The 22,515-nt window shown below is 41.6% G+C and overlaps 1 protein-coding gene and 1 pseudogene across 1 annotated transcript; one reads left to right on the top strand and one right to left on the bottom strand.

Annotated features, from left to right (window-relative positions):
• The window catches only part of LOC126074056 (olfactory receptor 7G2-like), a 678,546-nt pseudogene that overhangs the window by 337,229 nt on the left and 318,802 nt on the right, over positions 1-22,515 (bottom strand).
• LOC126071045 (serine/threonine-protein kinase MARK2-like) lies at positions 18,034-20,064 on the top strand. Its single transcript, XM_049875349.1, has one exon. It carries the CDS (start codon positions 18,034-18,036, stop codon positions 20,062-20,064), a length of 2,031 nt encoding a protein of 676 aa, XP_049731306.1.

The following is a 22,515-nucleotide window of genomic DNA, read 5'->3' on the forward strand; positions in this document are numbered from 1 at the left end:
TCCAAAAAAAAAAAAAAAGCAAGATTCAAAAAAAAAAAAAAGCCCAACACAGGGTAACGGCGATGTTATTATATAAAAGAAGACAACATTAAAATAATAAAGAGGGAGTTAAGAAATGTAACCATACACCTTCCATATGGAGAAGAAGATACGGCGATACAAAGAAATAAAAGTTAGGTTTAAATTGAGAAAAACAGGGGTAAATAATGAGGTAACAATAAAGGAGACAAACTATCCCACTCATCAAAATAAAATACAAGGGAAAAATACAGGCTCAGCAGAAACAAAATCAGCAACAACAAATATGAGGAAAGGACAATATACAAAGAAAATCTACTCAGCACATGAAATCAAGTGGGAAAAAAAAGCTGTCAAAACACAAAAAAAGACATCAAAATGATAGCACTGAAGTCATACCTATCCATAATTACCCTGAAACTAAATGGACTAAATGCACCAATAAAGAGACAGAGAGTGGCAGAATGGATTAAAAAACAAGATCCGTCTATCTGCTGCCTACAAGAGACACACCTTAGACTTAGAGACACAAACAAACCAAAACTCAAAGGATGGAAAAAAATAGATCAAGCAAACAACAATCAAAAAAGAGGAGGAGTGGCAAAATTAATTTCTGACAAAATAGACTTTAAAGTTAAATCCATCAGAAAGAAGGAAGGACGCTATATAACGATTAAAGGGACAATACACCAAGAAGATATAACCATAATAAATATTTATGCACCCAATGACAGGGCTTCAAGATACATAAAACAAACTCTATCAGCATTGAAAAGTGAGATAGCTCCACAATAATACTAGGAGACTTCAACACACCACTTTCGGTGAAGGACAGGACATCCAGAAAGAAGCTCAGTAAAGACATGGAAGATCTAAATGCCACAACCAACCAACTTGACCTGGTAGACATATGCAGAACACTCCACACCACGCCAACCAACTATACTTTCTTTTCTAGCGCACATGGAATATTCTGTACAATAGACCACATATTAGGTCATAAAGCAAGCCTTAGCAAAATCCAAATCACTGAAATATTACAAAGCATCTTCTCTGACCATAAGGCCATAAAAGTGGAAATCAAGACCAGGAAAAGCAGGGAAAAGAAATCAAACACTTGGAAACTGAACAATACCCTGCTCAGAAAAGACTGGATTTTAGAAGACATTCAGGGTGGAATAAAGAAATTCTGACAATCCAATGAGAATGAAAACACTTCCTATCAGAACCTTTGGGACACAGCAAAAGTGGTGCTCGGAGGCCAATTTATATCAATAAATGCACACATCCAAAAAGAAGAAAGAGCCAAAATCAAAGAACTATCCCTACAACTTGAACAAAGAGAAAGACAGCAACAAAAGAAACCCACAGGCAACAGAAGAAAACAAAAAATAAAAATTAGAGCTGAACTAAATGAAATAGAAAACAGAAAACCAATTGAAAGAATTAACAAGACCAAAGGCTGGTTCCTTGAAAAAAATCAACAAAAGTGATAAACCATTGGCCAAACTGACAAAAGAAAAACAGGAGAGGAAGCAAAATAACCCGATTAAGAAATGAGATGGGCAATATTACAACAGACACAACAGAAATTAAAAAAAATCATATCAGATTACTATGAAAAACTAAAACAAATTTGAAAACCTAGAAGAAATGGATGAATTCCTAGAAACGTACTACCTACCTAAACCAACACAGAGGTAGAACAACTAAATAGACCCATAACGAAAGAAGAGATTGAAAAGGTAATCAAAAAAACCCCAACAAAAAAAAAGCCCTGGTCCGAACGGCTTCACTACAGAGTTCTACCAAACTTTCAGAGAAGAGTTAACACCACAACTACTAAAGGTATTTCAGAGCATAGAAAAGGATGGAATACTACCAAACTCATTCTGTGAAGCCACCATATCCCTGATACCAAAGCCAGGTAAAGACACCACAAGAAAAGAAAATTATAGACCTATATCCCTCATGAATGTAGATGCAAAAATCCTCAACAAAATTCTAGCCAATAGAATTCAACAACATATCAAAAAAATAATTCACCATGACCAAGTGGGATTCATACCACGGACGGTTCAACATTAGAAAAACAATTAATGTAATCCACCACATAAACGAAAGACAACAATCACATGATTTTACCAACTGATGCAGAAAAGGCACTTGAAAAAGTTCAACACTCATTCATGATAAAAACTCTCAGCAAAATAGGAATAGAAGGAAAATTTCTCAACATAATAAAGGGCATTTATACAAAGCCAACATCCAACATCACCCTAAATGGAAAGAGCCTGAAAACATTCCCATTGAGATCGGGAACTAGACAAGGATGCCCTTTATCACCACTCGTATTCAACATTGTGTTGGAAGTCCTAGACAGAGCAATTAGGTTAGAAAAAGAAATAAAGGGCATCCAGATTGGCAAGGAAGAAATTAAAGTATCTCTATTTGCAGATGACATGATCTCATACACAGAAAACCCTAAGGAATCCTCCAGAAAACTACTGAAACTAATACAAGAGTTCAGCAGAGTATCGGGACACACGATAAACATACAAAACTCAGTTGGACTCCTCTACACCAACAAAAAGAACATCAAAGAGGAAATCACCAAATCAATGCCATTTACGGTAGCCCCCAAAAGATAAAATAATAAATCTTACCGGAAATGTAAAAGGCTTACACAAAGAAAACTACAGTACGCTTCTGCAAGAAACCAAAAGAGACTTACATAAGTGGAAGAACATACCTTGCTCATGGATAGGAAGGCTTAACATATAAAAATGTCTATTCTACCAAAAGGGATCTATACATTTAATGCAATTCTGATCCAAATCCCACGGACATTCTTTAATGGCATGGAGAAACAAATAAGGCATTACTGAAAAAGAAGAACAAAGTGGGAGGCCTTACTTGACCTGATTTTAGAACCTACTATACCACCACAGTAGTCAAAACAGCCTGGTATTGTTACAACAACAGATACATGGACCAAAGGAACAGAATTGAGAATCCAGACATAAATCCATCCACATATAAGCAGTTGATATTTGACAAAGGCCACAAAACGGTTAAATGGGGAAAAGACAATCTTTTTAACAAATGGTGCTGGCAGAACTGGATATCCATCTGCAAAAAAATGAAACCACACCCATACCTCACTCCATGCACAAAAACTAACTCAAAATGGATCAAAGAACTAAACATAAAATATAAAACGGTAAAGATCATGGAAGAAAAAATAAGGACAACATTAGGAGCCCTAATACATGGCATAAACAGTATAAAAAAAATTTTTTTTTTATACAAAACATTATAAAGAACGTAGAAGAAAAACTAGATAACCGGGAGCTCCTAAAAATCAAACACTTATGCTCATCCAAAGACTTCACCAAAAGAGTAAAAAGTCTACCTACAGACTGCGAAAAAGTTTTTAGCTAGGACATTTCTGATCAGCACCTGATCTCTAAAACCTACATGATACTGCAAAAACTCCACTGCAAAAAGATAACTAACCCAATTAAAAAATGGGCAAAAGATGTGAATAGACACTTCACTAGAGAAGACATTCAGGTAGCTAATAGATACATGAGGAAATGTTCACCCTCATTAGCCATTAGAGAAATGCAGATCAAAACTACAATGAGATTTCATCTCACTCCAACAAGGCTGGCATTAATCCAAAAAACACAAAATAAGAAATGTTGGAGAGGCTCTGGAGAGACTGGAACACTTCTACACTGCTGGTGGGAATGTCAAATGGTATAACCACTTTGGAAACTGATTTGGCGCTTCCTTGAAAAGTTAGAAACAGAACTGCCATGAAAGAAAAAAAATAACAACTACCATACGATCCAGCAATCTCACTCCTTGGAATATATCCTAGAGAAATAAGAGAATTTACAGGAAGAGATATATGCACACCCATGTTTACTGCAGCACTGTTTACAATAGCAAAAACATAGAAGCAACCAAAGTGCCCATCAACGGATGAATGGATAAATAAACTATAGTATATTCACACAATGGAATACTACGTATCGATAAAGAACAGTAAGGAATCTGTGAAACATTTCATAACATGGAGGAACCTGGAAGGCACTATGCTGAGTGAAATTTCTCAGTTGCAAAAGGACAAATATTGTATAAGACCCTTATTATAAGAATTTGAGAAACAGTTTAAACTGAGAAGAAAACATTCTTTTGAGGTTATGAGAAAGGGGAAGGAGAGAGGGTGGGAGAGGGGTGTTTACTAATTAAGTAGTAGATAAGAACTACTTTAGGTGAAGGGAAAGACAGCACACAATGCAGGCGAAGTCAGCACAATTGGACTAAACCAAAAGCAAAGAACTTTCCTGAATAAACTGAATACTTTGAAGGCCAGCGTAGCAGGAGTAGGGGTGTGGAGACGATGGTTTCAGGGGACATCTAAGTCAATTGGCACAATAAAATCTATTATCAAAATATTCTGCATCTCACTTTGAAGAGTGGCATCTGGGGTCTTAAACGCTAGCAAGCTGCCATCTAAGATGCATCAATTGGTCTCAAACCACCAGGATCAAAGGAGAATGAAGAATAGCAAGGACTCAAGGTGATTAGGAGCCCAAGAGACAGAAAGGGCCACATGAACCAGCAACTATATCATCCTGAGACCAGAAGAACTAGATGGTGCCCAGCTACAGCCGATGACTGCCCTGACAGGGAACACAACACGGAACCCCTGAGGGAGCAGGAGAGCAGTGGGATGCAGACCCCAAATTCTCATAAGACCAGACTTAATGGTCTGCCTGAGACTGGAAGGACCCCGGTGGTTATGGCCCCCAGACCTTCTCTTGCCCCAGGACAGGAACCATTCCCGAAGCCAACTCTTCAGACATGGATTGGACTGGACAATGGGTTGGAGATGGATGCTGGTGAGGAGTGAGCTTCTTGGATCAGGTGGACACTTGAGACTATGTTGGCATCTCCTGCCTGGAGGGGTGATGAGAGGATGGAGGGGGTTAGAAGCTGGCGAAAAGGACATGAAAAGAGAGTGGAGGGAGAGAGCTGGCAGTCTCATTACGGGGAGAGTAATTGGGAGTGTGTAGCAAGGTGTATATAGGTTTTTGTGTGACAGACTGACTTGATTTGTAAACTTTCACTTAAAGCACAATAAAAAATCATTACAAAAAAAAAAAAAAGAAACCCTATAGCAGAAAATGTCTGCAAGTCATATAACTTATAAGAGTATAAGATTCAAAATATGTATACAATTCCTAAAACTCAAGAACAAAAAGACCAATATACCAATTTAAAACTGAGCAAAGGACTTGAATAGATAGTTCTGTAAAGAAGGTATATAAATCATTAAGAAGCATAAGAAACAGTGCTAAATGTCATTAGCCCTTAGAGAAATGCAAATCAAAACCAAAACGAGATACCACTTCATACCTAATAGGATGGGTATAATAATAATTAAAAAGGAAAAATAACAAGTGCTGTGGAGAAGTTTCCATGCTCATACATTGCTGTTGGAAATGTAAAATGGTGCAGCTGCTGTGGAAAACACATTGGTGCTTACTCCAAAAGGTAAACAATTATCATGGGACCCACCACTTCCACTCCTAGGTATATACCACAGGAATGGAAAACAGAGACTCCAAAAGTGACTTGTAAACCAATATTCATTGCAGTATTATTCACAATAGCCAAAAGGTATAAACCCAAGTGTCCATTAACAGCCGAATGGATAAACAATGTTTAGTATAGGCATACAATGGAATATTATTCAGCCAAAAAGGTATGAAATTCTGATACACAATACAATGTAGATATACTCTCAAAAAACTATGCCAAGTAAAATAAGCTTATATGAACTACTTAGGATACACAAATTCATACAAACAGAAAGTAGATAAGAGGATACCAGGGCTGAAGAACAGAATAATTGGGAGTTATTTCTGAATGGGTATAGAGTTTCTATTGTGGGTGACAAAAAATTTTGCAAATAGAAACTGGTAATGATTATACAACTCTGTGAATACGTTTAATACTACTCCATCGTACGTTTAGAAATGATTAAAAAAGAACATCGAACAGGAAATCACCAAATCGATACCATTTACAATAGTCCCCAAGAAGATAAACTACTTAGGAATAAATCTTACAACAGACGTAAAAGACTCATACAAAGAGATCTACAAAACGCTTCTGCAAAAAACCAAAAGAGACCTAAAGAACTGGGAAAACATACCTTGCTCATGGATAGGAAGACTATACATTATCAAAAGGTCTATTCTACCAAAAGTCTTCTATAGATTTATTGCAATTCTGATCCAAATTCCAACAACATTTTTAAATGAGATAGAGAAAAAAATCAACAACTTCATACGAAAGTGAAAGAGGCCCTGGATAAGTAAACCATTACTGAAAAACAAGAACAAAGTGGAAGGCCTTACTCTACCTGATTTTACAACCTATTACACCGCCACGAGAGTCAAAACTGCCTGGTACTGGTACAACAAAAGATCCACAGATCAATGGGACAGAATAGAGCATTTGATATTTGACAAAGGCCTCAGAACAGTTAAATGGGAAACAGAAAGTCTTTTTAACAAACGGTGCTTTGGCATAACTGGATATCCATCTGCAAAACAATGAAACAAGACCCATACCTCACTCCATGCAAAAAAATACGCTTAAAATGGATCAAAGACCTAAACATGAAATACAAAACCATGAAGATCATGGAAGAAAAGATAGGGACAAAGTCAGGAGCCCTAATACATGGCATAAACAGTATACAAAACATTACTAACACTGCACGAGAAAAACTAGATAACTGGGAGCTCCTAAAAACCAAACACCTACACTCATCCAAAGACTTCACCAAAAGAGTAAAAAGATTACCTACGGAATGGGAAAAAGTTTTTAGCTATGACATTTCCGATCAGCGCCTGATCTGTAAAATCTATGTGATATTCCAAAAACTCAACAACAAAAAGACAAATAACCCAATTAAAAAATGGGCAAAGGATATGAAGAAGCACATCACTAAAGAAGACATTCAGGTAGCTAACAGATACATGAGAAAATGCTCATGATCTTTAGCCACTAGAGAAACGCAAATCAAACCAACAATGGGATTCCATCTCACTCCAACAAGGCTGGCTTTAATCCAAAAACACATAATAATAAATGTTGGAGAGCTTGTGGAATGACTGGAACACTTACACACTGCTGGTGAGAATGTAAAATGGTACAACCACTTTGGAAATCGATTTGGCGATTCCTAAAAAAACTAGAAATCGAACTACCATACGATCCAGCAATCCCACTCCTTGCAATATATCCTCGAGAAATAAGAGACTTTACACGAACAGATATATGCACACCCATGTTCACCGCAGCTCTCTTTACAATAGCAAAAACTTGGATGCAACCAAGGTGGCCATCAACGGATAAATGGATAAATCAATTATGATATACTCACACAATGGAATACTACACATCAATAAAGAACAATGATGAATCCATGAAACTTCTTATAACACGGAGAAATCTGGAAGACATTATGCTGACTGAAATTAGTCAGATGCAAAAGTACAAATATTGTGTAAGGCCACTATTATAAGACCTGGAGAAATAGTTTAAACAGAGAAGAAAATGTTCTTTGATAGTTCTAAGAGGGTGGAGGGAGGGAGGGAGGGAGAGGGGTTTTCACTAATTAGATAGTAGATAAGTTTTTCTTTTAGGTGAAGGGAAAGACAACACACAATACAGGAGAGGTCAACACAACTGCACTAAACCAAGAGCAAAGAAGTTTCCCGATTAAACTGAATGACTAGAAGGCCAGCGTAGCACGGGCGGGAGTTTGGACACCATGGTTTCAGGAGACATCTAAGTCAACTGGCATAATAAATCTATTAAGAAAACATTCTGCATCCCACTTTGGAGAGTGGCCTCTGGGGTCTTAAACGCTAGCAAATAGCCATCTAAGATGCATCAACTGGTCTCAATCCACCTGGAGCAAGGAAGAATGAAGAACACCAAAGACACAAGGTAATTATGAGCCTAAGAGACAGAAAGGACCACACAAACCAGAGACTACACCAACCTGAGACCAGAAGAGCTAGACAGTGCCTGGCCACAACTGATGTCTCCCTTGACAGGGAACACAACAGAGAAGCTCTGAGAGATCAGGAGAACAGTGGGATGCAGACCCCTAATTCTCATAATAAGACCAGACTTAATTGTCAGAATGGGACTAGAAAGACCCCAGAGGCTACAGTCCCCAGACCTTCTGTTAGCCCAAAATAGGAACCATTCCCAAAGCCAACTCTTCAGACAGGGATTAGACTGGAATATGGGATGGAAAATGATACTGGTGAAGAAGGAACTTCTTGGATCGAGGGGACACATGAGACTATGTTGGCATCTCCTGTATGAAGGGGAGATGAGAGGGCAGAGGGGGTCAGAAGCTGGCCGAATGGACACGAAAAGAGAGAATGGAGGGAAGGAGTGTGTTTTTTCATTAGGAGGAGAGCAATTAGGAGTTTTTAGCAATGTATGTATAAATTTTTGTATAAGACACTGACTTGCTTTCTAAACTTTCACTTGAAACACAAAAAATATTAAAAAAAAAAAAAAAAAGAAATCAAATGATGTATTGCACCGGGCAAACCTGCTGCAAAAGACCTCTTTAAAGTGCTAAAAGGCAAAGCTATCACTTTAACGACTAAGGTGCACCTTACCAAGCCATGCTGTTTTCAGGCACCTCATACGCATGAGAGAGCTGGACAACGCACACGGAAGACCGACGAACTGATAACTTTGAATTATGGTATTGGAAAAGAATATTGAATATACTGATTGCTGGTGGAACAAACAAATCTGTCTTGGAAGAAGTACAGCCAGAATGCCCATTACAAGAAATAATGTCCAGGTTTGGTCTCATGTTCTTTTGACATGTTATCATGAGGGATCAGTCCCTGGAGAAGGATATCAAGCTTGGTCAACAAGAGGGTCATCGAAAAAGTGGAAGACCCCCAACGAGATGGATTGACGCAGTGGCTGCAACAATGGGCTCCGGCATAACAATGATTGTGAGGATGGTGCAGGACCAGGCAGTGTTTCACACTGTTGTACACAGGATCGTTATGAGTCACAATTGACTCAATGAGATCTAACAATAAAGAAAAGGATTAGGATTTTGAACATGCCAAACTTGATGTATCTATTAAACTTCCATGTGGAGAATCTAACAATCTGGAGTGATCCTGTCTAGAGATATGCATTTTGGAGTCCTCAGGGAGGGTGGACACTACAACTGTCGACAGACCAAGTGACAAGATAGGAATGGCCATGTGAGGAGCTGGGCGGGAGGGTAGCTAGAAGGGATTAATGAATGCTGAGGCAACAAGCTGCGTAGATCACAAACGGGCCTATGACAATGCATCTGTAGGCGCGGTAGCCCTATACACCACAGGAAACCTCTACATCGTTGCACAAATAATTATATGACATGAGATACGGAGTATAAAGAGAATCCCAGATGCCGTGAGGAAGAACAGTAATGGCCCCGAAGTATACTTTCTGAAGAAGTTACATTTGATCAGAGACCTGAAAGATTGGTAAAATCTAGTTAGCAGTCGGGGCTGGAGAGGGACAATTTAGGATGAATGGAACAGTAGAGACGACAGGGTATTTGCAGTTTCCTTATGATTGCAGTCCAGAGAGTGAAACAGGGAAAGTAATAACTGAAGTTTTAGGCGCCAGATAATGGAAGACTGAATAGGCTGCATTCAGAATTTGGAACTTCTCCTAAAACTAATGGGAATTCATGAAAGGATTGTAAACACGGGAGTCATTTGATTTATTTTTGCAAGGATATTCTGGTTAGAGTGTGAAGAAGTGAACACACAGAGAGGTCAAGATGGATGTGGCAAGATGCAGGCCAATGTCAGACTTCCTGCAGGAAGAGGAGAGAACGTGAATATTCATTCACTGTTTCTTTTTCTGTCTTATGGCTCAAACCCCAGTTCATGACAGCGTTTGCGATCTCATGCTTTGGACTACTCATTTCGAAATTCTCAGTTCTCTTAATTCTTCCCCCGAATACTACACATAAAGCTAGTACGATAAAAAATATTTTGAGTCTCAGAATTGCCGTGGTAATAAAATATATATGCCAATGGAATTATAAAAAATTTCCAACATTAACATTTTAACTTGTGTTTAGAAAACTTAGCAGTAAGATTTAATAGCACTGCAAATTTTTAACAACCAAAGATGATAAATACAGCAACAGGAGACCTGTAGCTGTGTAAATAGTCTACTCAAAGAAGCTTGGCTTTAGAATTCTGCCATAGATATCTACCACTGCTACTAGAATAATACCACAAGAAGATGTCTTTAACAAAAAGAAATTTATTCCCTCACAGTTGAAAAGGCTAGAAGGCTAAATTCAGGGACTAGCTCCAAGGGAAGGGTCTATGGGAAAGTCCTTGTCATCAATCTTACCCTGGGTCCAGGAGCTTCTCAGTGGAGGGACCCTGGGTCCAAAGTAGGCGCTCCTCTTCTGTTTCTTCTTCCTTGCTGGTAAAGAGATCCCTTCAGACTAAATTATGACATAAGGCTGGACAGTTGATACACCCCCGAGGCAGAAGAGTAAAGGTGTACTGCTGACCTTGCCAGCTTAAGGCAAATGGCTTCTGGAGGTCCTTTGAAACAGGTATGGAGAAAAAGGCATTACACACATCAACAGGTCCATACGAGGTACCAGGAGATATATTTAATTTGCTAAAGCAATGAAACCACATCTGGAACAGCAGCTGCAATAGCAGTCACCACCTGGTTAAGTTTTCAATAATCCACTGTCATTCTCCAAGATCCACCCGTTTTTTCATGGGCCACATACGCAAGTTGAATACAGATGTGGTGGGAATCAACACCCCTGGATCCTTCAAGTCCATGATGGTGGCAATAATCTCTCCAATCCCTCCAGGAATGCAGTATTGCTTTTGGTTTCCTATTTTCCTAGGTAGGGGCAGTTCTAATGCCTTCTGCTTAGCCTTTCCTACCATAATATCCTTTGCTCCACATGTCAGGGAGCCAACGTGTGGGTTCTGCCACTTGCTGAGTATGACTACTCCAATTACACATTCTGGATCTGGGGAAATCACTACAGTACGGGTTTGGGGACCCACTAGACCCACTGTGAGACGGGCATGAGCTAACACTCCATTAATAAATTGACCTCTATATGCCCTCACTCTAACTAGTCCTTGTGCCTCCACACCTGCAGAATCTAATTGCAGGTCAGACTCCACATCCTCGCCCAAATCCAAACCCGACACAGTCTTGGGTTCCTTTCCCACACACTGCTTTGGCAGGGGTGGCTTGGCTTTGGACTCCAATTTGGACTGGCTGAAATCTGAGCTTGGCTCATCTCTTACTCTCACCTTAATCTCACAGAGTAAAAGTCTTTACCCATAGCTATCAATTCCAACTCATAGTGACATTACAGGACAGAAAACTGCCCCACAGGGTTTCTGAGGCTTTCATCTTTATGAAAGCAAACTGCCACGTCTTTATTCCATGGAGGGGCTGGTGGGTTCAAACCACCGACCTTTTCCGTAGCAGCTCAGTGCTTCACTACTGCATCACCAGGGATCCTTAGAGTCTTTCCAAACACCTAAATGATAGTGTTGGCAAAGAATATTGAATAATATACCACAGACTGCCGAAATAAACCAATAGGTCTTACAAGAAGTATGGCCAGAATGCTCCTTGGAGGGCGGATGGGAAAACTTCACCTCACTTACTTTAGACATGTTACCAAGAGAGACCAATCCTCCTGGACATTACGTTTGGTAAAGGACAAGGTCAGCAAAACAGAGGAAGAGCCTCAACAAGATGGACTGACACAGTGGCATCAACAATGGCCTCAAACATAGGCTACACTGAAGACATTGGTGAAAAACAAGGCTCTAGGAATTAAACACTAGTTGAGATGTTTCAACAAATGGATGCAGCAATGGAGGTACTCATGCATCTATGGCAAGAAATTTGGATGTAAGCTAACTGCCCAACCAACTGGAAGAGATATATGCGCCCATCCCAAAGAATGGTGATCCAACAGAATGTGGAAATTATCAAACAGTGTCATTAACACCACATGACAGTAATATTTTGCTAAAGGATTGGGCCACATACACTGACCAAAGCTGAGGGGGCAGGGCTGCCACGCTCAACAGGCAGAAGAATGGGCCCAGCTAAGGCCGAATGGATAGAGTCGCCACTCAGATGGGCTAGGAGAATGGGGCTGCCCGAAGCTGATGGAACAGAGTTGCTGTTCCAGTGGGCCTGGGAGGAAGAACTGAAGTTCAAGTCCTAAGGGCCTTCAGCCAGAATCCAGAGATTGTAGCCAGCACTTAGCATCTGGAGGGCAGGGCCATTGCCCCGATGGTCTCTCAGAACAGAGGGCTATTTTCAACCCTTGAGAGGTAATGTAAATTGCTGGTGATGACCCCTATCCCCTCATTCCCTCCAATTTCTACCATTTCTAATGGAAAGGTCTACCTTGTGCCTGTTCGATTCTTGTACTTTGGAAGCAAAAAACTTCTAGATTTCACAGATGAAGAGAAATTCTGCCCCAGGAAAGAATCTGGACGTGGAGTTAAGACTTTTGGGATGATATAATGGGGTGAAAGTGTTTTACATGTGGCAAGGACACGAATTTTGGGGGTCTACAGCTGGAACCCCCCGTGTCTCTCAGTTTGTCGTACTGTGGGTGCTTGTGTGTTGCTGTGATGCTGGAAGCTATGCCACCGGGATTCAGATACCAGCAGGGTTGCCCATGGAGGACAGGTTTCAGCTGAGCTTCCAGACTAAGACAGACTAGGAACAAGGACCCCAGAGTCTACTTCTGAAAAACATGAGCCAGTGAAAACCTTAGGAATAGCACTGGAACACTGTCTGATATACTGCCTGAAAATGAGCCCCTCAGGTTGGAAGGCACTCAAAAGATGACTGGGGAAGAGCTGCCTCCTCAAAGTACAGTCGACCTTAACGATGTGGATGGAGTAAAGCTTTCGGGACCTTCATTTGCTGATGTGGCACAACTCAAAATGAGAAGAAACACCTGCAAACATCCATGAATAATCGGAACCTGGAATGTATGACCTATGAATCTAGGACAATTGGAAATCATCAAAAATGAAATGGAACGCATAAACATCGACATCCTAGGCATTAGTGAGCTGAAATAGACTAGCAGTGGCCATTTTGAATCGGACAATCATATACTCTACTATGCTGGGAATGACAACTCGAAGAGGAATGGTGTTGCATTCATCATCAAAAAGAACGTTTCAAGACCTATCCTGAAGTACAACACTGTCACTGATAGGATAACGTTCATACGTCCACAAGCAAGATCAGTTAATATGACTATTATTCAAATGTACGCACCAACCACTAGGGCCAAAGATGAAGAAAGAGAAGATTTTTATCAGCTGCTACAGTATGAAATTGATCGAAAATGCAGTCAAGATGCATTGAGAATTACTGGCAATTGGAATGCGAAAGTTGGAAACAAAGAAGAAGGATCAGCAGTTGGAAAATATGGCCTTGGTGATAGAAACAATGCCAGAGATCGAATGATAGAATTTTGCAAGACCAATGACTTCTTCATTGCAAATACCTTCTTTCACCAACATAAACGGCAACTATACACACGGACCTCACCAGATGGAAAACACAGAAATCAAATTCACTACATCTGTGAAAAGACACGATGGAAAAGCTCTATCTCATCAGTCGGAACAAGGCCAGGGGCCAAGTGTGGAATAGACCATCAATTGCTCATATGCAAGTTTATGCTAAAACTGAAGAAACTCAGAGCAAGTCCACGAGAGCCAAAATATGACCTTGACTATATCCTACCTGAATTTAGAGACCATCTCAAAAATAGATTTGACGCATTGAACACTGCTAACTGCAGACCAGACGAGTTGTGGAATGACATCAAGGACATCATCCATGAAGAAAGCAAGAGGTCACTGAAAAGACAGGAAAGAAAGAAAAGACCAAGATGGATGTCAGAGGAGACTCTGAAACTTGCTCTTGAACTTCGAGCAGCTAAAGCAAAAGGAAGAATTGATGAAGGAAAAGAACTGAACAGAAGATTTCAAAGCGCCTCTCCAGAAGACAAAGTATTATAATGACACGTGCAAAGAGCTGCAGATGGAAAACCAAAAGGGAAGAACACACTCGGCGTTTCTCAAGGTGAAAGAACTGAAGAAAAATTTCAAACCTCGAGTTGCAATAGTGAAGGATTCCATGGGGAAAATATTAAACGATGCAGGAAGCATCGAAAGAAGATGGAAGGAATACACAGAGTCATTATACCAAAAAGAATTAGTTGATATTCAACCATTTCAAGAGGTGGCATATGATCAGGAACCGACGGTACTGAAGGAAGAAGTCCAAGCTGCTCTGAAGGCATTGGCAAAAAACGAGGCTCCAGGAATTGATGGAATATCAATTGAGATGTTTCAACAAACAGATGCAGCGCTGGACGTGCTCACTCGTTTATGCCAAGAAATAGGGAAGACAGCTTCCTGGCCAACTGACTGGAAAAACAAAAAAAAGAGAGATCCATATTTATGCCTATTCCCAAAAAAGGTGATCCAACTGAATGTGGAAATTATAGAACAGTATCGATATCACAAGGAAGCTAAATTTTGCCGAAGATCATTCAAAAACGGCTGCAGCAGTATATCGACAGGGAACTGCCAGAAATTCAGGCCGGTTTCAGAAGAGGACATGGAACCAGGAATATCATTGCTGATGTCAGATGGATCCTGGCTGAAAGCAGAGAACACCAGAAGGATGTTTACCTGTGTTTTATAGACTATGCAAAGGCATTCGACTGTGTGGATCATAACAAACTATGGATAACACTGCAAAGAATGGGAATTCCAGAACGCTTAATTGTGCTCTTGAGGAACCTTTACATAGATCAAGAAGCAGTTGTTAAGATGGAACAAGGGGATACTGATTGGTTTAAAGTCAAGAAAAGTGTGCGTCAGGGTTCTATTCTTTCACCATACCTATTCAATCTCTATGTTGAGCAAATAATACAAGAAGCTGGACTATATGAACAAAAACAGGGCACCAGGATTGGAGGAAGGCTCATTAACAACCTGCGTGATGCAGATGACACAACCTTGCTTGCTGAAAGTGAAGAGGACTTGAAGCACTTACTGATGAAGATCAAAGACCACAGCCTTCAGTATGGATTACACCTCAACATAAAGAAAACAAAAATCCTCACAACTGGACCAATGAGCAACATCGTGATAAACGGAGAAAAGATTGAAGTTGTCAAGGATTTCATTTTACTTGGATCCACAATTAACAGCCATTCAAGCAGCAGTCAAGAAATCAAAAGACACATTGCATTGGGCAAATCTGCTGCTAAGGACCCCTTCGAAGTGCTGAAGATGAAGATGTCACCCTGAAGACTAAGGTGCACCTGGCTCAGACCATGGTATTTTCAATGACATTATACGGGTGTGAAAGCTGGACAATGAATAAGGAAGACCAAAGAAGAATTGACGCCTTTGAATTCTGGTGTTGGTGAAGAATATTGAATATACCAGGGACTGCCAAAAGAATGAACAAATCTGTCCTGGAGGAAGTGCGGACAGAATGCTCCTTTGAGGCAAGGATGGCGAGAATGCGTCTTACGTAATTTGGACACATTGTCAGGGAGGATCAGTCCCTGGAGAGGGATATCATGCTTGGCAGAGTACAGGGTCACCGGAAAAGAGGAAGACCCTCAAGGAGCTGGACTGACACAGTGGCTGCAACAATGAGCTCCAGCATAACAACGATTCTAAGGATGGCGCAGGGCCGGGAAGTGTTTCGTTCTGTTGTGCGTAGGGTCGCTATGCGTCACAACCGACTCGACGGCACCTAACAACAACAACAACAAGGTGGAATGTCATGGATTGAATAGAAAGGGATAAAACGCGTTTACGAAAGTCACAGCCCAGATCCGATGGAAGGGAAGGTTCCCTGGGGTGTGACCTCTATCACCTTTTATCTTCCAAGAGATAAAAGGAGAGAAATGTAATCAGAGAGATATAAGTACCTCATGCCACCAAGAAAGATGTGCCAGGAGCAGAGCACGTTCTTTGGACCTACGGTCACTGTGCTGAGAAGCTCCTAGGCCAGGAGAAAATGATTCATGACAAGGACCTTCTCCCAGAAACAACAAAGATAGAAAGCATTGCCAGGGAGTTGGCACCCTGAATTCAGACTTCTAGCCTCGTAGACTGGGAGAGAATAAATTTCTTTGTTAAAGCCATCCACTTGTGGTATTGCACTTATAGCAGCACTAGATAACTAAGACACTTAGAGAAGTAGAGGGTTAGGGAGAAAGAGGAAGACCTTGACAAGACAGACTGACACAGTGGCTGCAACAATGGGCTCAAACACAGCAACAATTTTGATGATGGGGCAGAACCAGGAAGTGTTTTGTTGTGTTGTACCTAGGGTCACTATGAGTCAGAATCAACTCGACAGCATCTAATAACAACAACAGCCACTATGCAAGGCAGGAACGCAAGCGGAAATCTATATACAACTTTTCACTGCAGCACTTTTCACAAGAAGCAAAAGATGAACACAGCCAATATGTCCATCAGCAGGTGAATGGATACACAAACTTTGGTACGTACACACAACTCCACAGGGTTTTCAAGGCTCTGACCTTTCAGAAGGAGATCACCGGGAATGTCTTCTGAGAAGTCTCTGGGTGGGTTTGAACCCCCAAACTAGTAGATGAGCAATTAACTGTTGGTGCAAGCCAGGGACTTCCAATGGAATATTACACACACTCCCAAAAATGAAGTCTTGATGCATACGACAACATGGATGAAGCCTGAAAACACCAAGCTGAGAAAAGTCAGTCAGTCAGAAAAGGAGAGATGCATTCTGATCTCACTTATAGGGCAGAAGCAAATATACACAAAACAAAGCTTATTAGTGGTTACCAGGGGTGACAGGGAGGGGGAAGGAAGAGTTTTTGATTAGGATCATTGAGTTTATGTGAAAGGTAGTGGAATGATTTGGAACATAAACCGTGAAATGCTTGCACAGCTTGAATATAAGCAATGTAACAAATGCACATGTAGAAATTGTTGAAATGGCGTGTTTTATTATGTATATTTGCAACACAATAAAAAAAATAACATGAAGATCAATAAAAAGGAAAGAAAAGCTCTGTGGAATTCTCGCTCTACACACACACACACACACACACACACACAGACACACATTTTTCTTCTAAAAAAAATGAGTAAAGAATCCCTGAGAGCAAAAAGCACAGTCAATTACCCCCCGTTTTTATTGGTCCATTTCTTGTGGTGACCTCATAAGGAGCCAATTCTTTGGAACTCCAAGCCCCTATATAAGTCCCTGGAAACCTAGGTTTGTGGTCTTTCTGGCTCAGGAAGCTCCTTCAGTGACCTGAGACATCGTGACCAAACTTGGCTTGTTTTCTCTTTAAATTGTGGTTTTTCTATTTCCTCGCCAGCTATTCTTATTTTCTCTTTGTTTTTCCTCATTTGCATTCATTCGTTTTTCATTTTATTCTTCCTTTACATCCTCAATTTTTCTTTTTTTCTATGTACTTGTTAATTTTTTTATCATCTTACTATTATTGTTTTATTTTGTATTTTTTCTTATCCTCATGTTATTTATTCCTTTTTTGAATCTTTCTCATTGATTTCTTGTTTTGTTTATATATACAAATTATCTTATTTTTATCAGTTTTTAAAATTTTACTTCCTCTTTTCTCATTTTACCTTTTTGATTATATTTTAACTTTTTCTCATTTTTTCCATATTTCATTAAGTTTTTAGTCACCACTTTTTAGGGTTTTGGGTTTTTAAGTTTTTAATCCTACCACCAGGGCACCTCTTATCCCAAAGCCCGCTACGCCTTCGCACCATAGCCAACATGCTGCAGAGCCACTTAGCCTTCTCTGCTGTGGAGGAAACTCATGTGGGACGCTACCACCTCCTCAGAACCATCGGCAAGGGGGCATCTGCCAAGGTCAAGCTGGCCCAGCACATCATCACCGGCCAAGAGGTAGCCATTAAAATAATTGACAAGATCCAGCACACGTCCTCCGACCTCCACAGACTATACAGAGAGATAGAAATTATGAAGGATCTCCATCATCCAAATATTGTAAAGCTGTTTGAAGTCATAGAGAATGAGCACGCCCTCTATATAGTGATGGAGTATGCAAGTGGAAGGGACCTCTTTTACCACCTAGTGAATCATGGCTTCATGAGCGAAAAAGAGGCCCAAACGAAATTCCAACAAATAGTGTCAGCGGTGAAGTACTGCCACGACAAGAGTATTGTTCATAGGGATCTGAAAACAGAAAACCTACTATTGGACAAGCGAATGAACATCAAACTTGCAGACTTTGGTTTAGGAACTGAATTCACCCCAGGGAGCAAGCTGGATACCTTCTGTGGCACTCCCCCTTATTCTGCCCCAGAACTCCTTCACGGAGAAAAGTATGACGGACCCCCAGTGGATGTGTGGAGCCTGGGAGTCATCCTATACTTCATGGTAACTGGATCTCTGCCTTTTCGTGGGAAGACCTTGACGAAGCTGCGAGAGCAGGTGCTGCAGGGACAATATCACGTTCCCTTCCACATGTCTAGCCAGTGTCAACACCTGCTCAGTAAAATTTTCATTCGTGACCCAAGAAAGAGAGCCACGTTAGAGGACATCCTAGCACATCCATGGATGAAGGTGAGCCATGAAGAAAAACAAAAGCTCTATGTGCAGCCACTCCCAGACTACGATAACCACTGGCACACTGAGGTGACGGTGAACACGGGTTACGTGCAGGAAGACATTCATGACTCACTGTTGAACCACAATTACAATGATGCGAACGCCACCTATCTGATCCTGCGTCACGACACATATGAGATTGACAGCCACACCAGCACCCTGGAACCCCAGGCTGAAGCCCATTGCACCGATAGCCACACTCCTTCCTCATCCCATGAAGTGCCTCCTACCGTCTGTCCTAAACCCAAACAGCGTAGTTACACCGAGCCCACCATTCCCACCTTTGGTTACTACATCCGCGATGCTTTGAACACTCTCTCTGAGGGAGGGATGGGGACCTCCATGGTGTCTACTTCTCCATCATTCTCCCTGGCCCTGGCCCACCTGCGGCACCAATCTACCACAGCCTGGGCACAGCCCAACCAGGACTCTGACCTGTATGCCAAGGGGAGAAACAGTGAGGTGCCACAGCCCATCACACCACCCCAGTGTGTTTCTGTGCCTTCCTCCTCAGCCTACACCATCAACGAGAGTGCCGGGGCCCCGGAGAAAACCAGTTTTACCCAGGGAATGTCAAATCTAAGCTCCGCAAATGAGGAGCACGTGCTTGAGTTACCTGACCAGCCGAGTTTGCCCCAGACTGTGAGTCTAGCCTCTTCCTCTGAGGAGCAGGTGCATGAGTTACCTGACCAGCCGAGTTTGCCCCAGACTGTGAGTCCAGCCTCTTCCTCTGTCAGCAGCCAGGGCTGGAAGCGGGCCACTGGGAGGTTCTTTAAGCTCATGAGAAGATGCCTTTGTTTTACATATGACAAAAAGGACCACAAAGCATCGGACAGCAAAGCTGCACAAATGATCAAACCTCAACAGGCCAAACCACGCTCTCTCAAATTTACCTGGAGGATGAAGATCACCAGTTCCTTGGAGCCCGACGAGATGCTGCAGGAGATCTGTCAAGTGTTGGATGCCAATGGCTGTGACTGGGATCTCACACACAAATACACACTGCTGTGTATGAATGGCACACCAGGACAACAGGACTTCACTCAGTGGAGGATGGAGGTGTGCACCCTGCCTCGGAGGACTCTCAATGGGGTAAAAGTGAAGAGAATTTCAGGGACCTCTGAGGCCTTCAATAACATTGTCTCAAAAATCACCAGTGACCTTGCACTTTAAAATGGGGGCAGCAGCTGCCTGAGAGAAAACAGGAGTTCCAAGGTTTAAGCTCCTCTGTAATTTTGAAGGCAATGTTCGGAGAACCCACCTAAAAAAGGTGCCCGAAATTCACTTCACTTGAACCCTGTTGAGCAATCATCAAGGCAGTGTGCATACCTTCATCCTCCACTGCACAAAGTCCTCTTGGCCTGCACGTCACGTGTGCACAGCAACACATATGCCCGGGAGACATCCCACTCGCAGCTGTTGGCATCGCACACTTGGCAGATCTTCCACATCATCTCGTTGGGCTCCATGGAGCTGGTTCCTCCACGTAAACTTCAGCGACAACAGCTTGGCCTCTCCAGGTTTAAGCACTTCCACCTCGTCTTTGCTCTCAGATTCCTACAGATCCGCTGCAGCAAACATGAAGCAAAGAATTCATGAAAACAAAACAAACACTCCCAAATTCATCCGTTCAGACAGACAAAGGAAAGCTTGTAATAGGGAAAGCCACTTGATTCACTAACACGGCCATCGAGATCTCTCTGGAGTCCCTTGGGATGCACTGAACAGCAAACCAGAAAGTTGTCGGTTTAACTCCACACACAGATGACTTGAAAGAAAGGCCTCCAGTCTATTTCTGAAACATCTTGAAGCTGAAGAAAATCAGACCAAGTCCACAAGAGCCAAAGTATGACCTTGAGCTTGTCCCACCTGAATTTAGAGACCATCTCAAGAATACATTCACTGACTGAACACTAATGACCGAAGACCAGGCGAGTTGTGGAATGACATCATATGTTCTTCCTTGTGAAAAAATCTGGAGTTTAGCCATCAAATTAGATCCTGGGCCATGCGAAACTCAACATGGAAGACTTTCAAGTGGGCCTAAGTATTTCAAGAATAGGCATCAATTCTATTATACATTGGATCCTTTTCTGAACCTGTTTATTGTTTTCAGAGGGAGACCACCTGCCCTATCGTCTCCACCCTAGGAGAAATTTTTCTAGCACACCCATTTATAGAACTTTAGTAGCCTTGGAGGTGGCATGCCAATAAATTTTGCCCAAATTGACCTTGCTTCTCAGCTTTTCATGGTTGGCTCTGTCTCCTGTACAGTGACATGTCTATATTTTTTAACACTGGGTATCAGTTTCCAACAAATATTTCCGTATTAATGGTTTTGGTAGGCCTAGCACACACTGGAAGCAGGTAGTTGTCAATTTGGTTAGACTCTCCCACGTGAAGAGTGCTTAGATAGCTCCATGGGATTAAATCCATTTTCCATAAGAAATTGCTTTGCTATAACCCCCCAGCAGCCATGCCTGATTACTGGGGGCACAGCCACAATTACAATTCCTATAGGACATACAAAATACTGAGTGTTATTTAAAAAAAAAAAAAGAAACTTGTGTTTTGACAGTGTGAGAAGGTTACATTAGGGAAGAACTTCCAAGCTAGTTGTAGTTCCTGATTTTTTGAGACATGCTTTGGTCCACCTAATTTATACCATATACTTTACCTTCCTTGCATGTACTGATGAGTGACCACTGCCCTTGATCACTTAGTTAGTGGGATTCATTTCTGCCTCAGGAAAAGGGCTTGTACTGGTGGGGGAGAGAGAGCATTATAATTAGTAGGAAAATAGGTCAATACTTCTCAGGGCCTATGGTTGACAGGATTTACATTGTGAAAAATATGTAGTGCAGCTTAAGAAAGAGCAAGAGCTTGCCAAAGTGATGCGGGGGCGCTCCAAATACTGAGTTCCAATCACTTAAGCCTGTCCAGAGTCATTTCTCAATTTATTGTCCTGCTAAATGGATGGACCCCCATTACCAAATTCTACATCATTCCCAATATCTCCTCCTTTTCCTTCTTACTATTTGTACTGAGTTAGAAATATGTGGCGCTGAGCTGGCAAACCAAGACATGTAATCCTGCAAATAACACTGAACAAATCTCAGTGGCCCCCTGCCATCCCTCGCTGCTGACAGAGGGAGAGGCTGGGCTCACAATCTGAGGCAAACTCGGCTGGTCAGGAATCTCTTGCAGCTTCTCAGCATGCAAAGAGCTTAGTTTTCACACTCCCTGGAGGAAACCAGTTCCTTCTGAGATCCACCACTGCTGCTCATGGTGTGGGATGAGGAGGAAGCCTCACAGACACACTGGGAAGATGTTCTAAACTGCAGCACGTCACTGTTGCTCACCCTGGAGCACACTCCAGAGTCCTGGTTGGGCTGCACCGAGTCTGTCCTGGATTCGTGGTATATGTAGGACTGGGGTGGAGAGACTGAGGTACAGGTAGATGCCATGGAGGCCCCTGATCCTGAATCAGAGAGACTATCCAAAGCATTGTGGATGTTGCCCTGGCCAAGGTGGTCTTCACTTAATTTGTGGAATGGTCAATTCCGTGTTTGTTTGTGAAAACGTTGCTGTTCACAGAGGGCACAGGACTGGCCTTCTTTCTCT

The sequence above is a fragment of the Elephas maximus genome, chromosome 3, assembly GCF_024166365.1.
Source record: "Elephas maximus indicus isolate mEleMax1 chromosome 3, mEleMax1 primary haplotype, whole genome shotgun sequence".
In the NCBI taxonomy this organism is placed as follows: Eukaryota; Metazoa; Chordata; class Mammalia; order Proboscidea; family Elephantidae; genus Elephas; species Elephas maximus.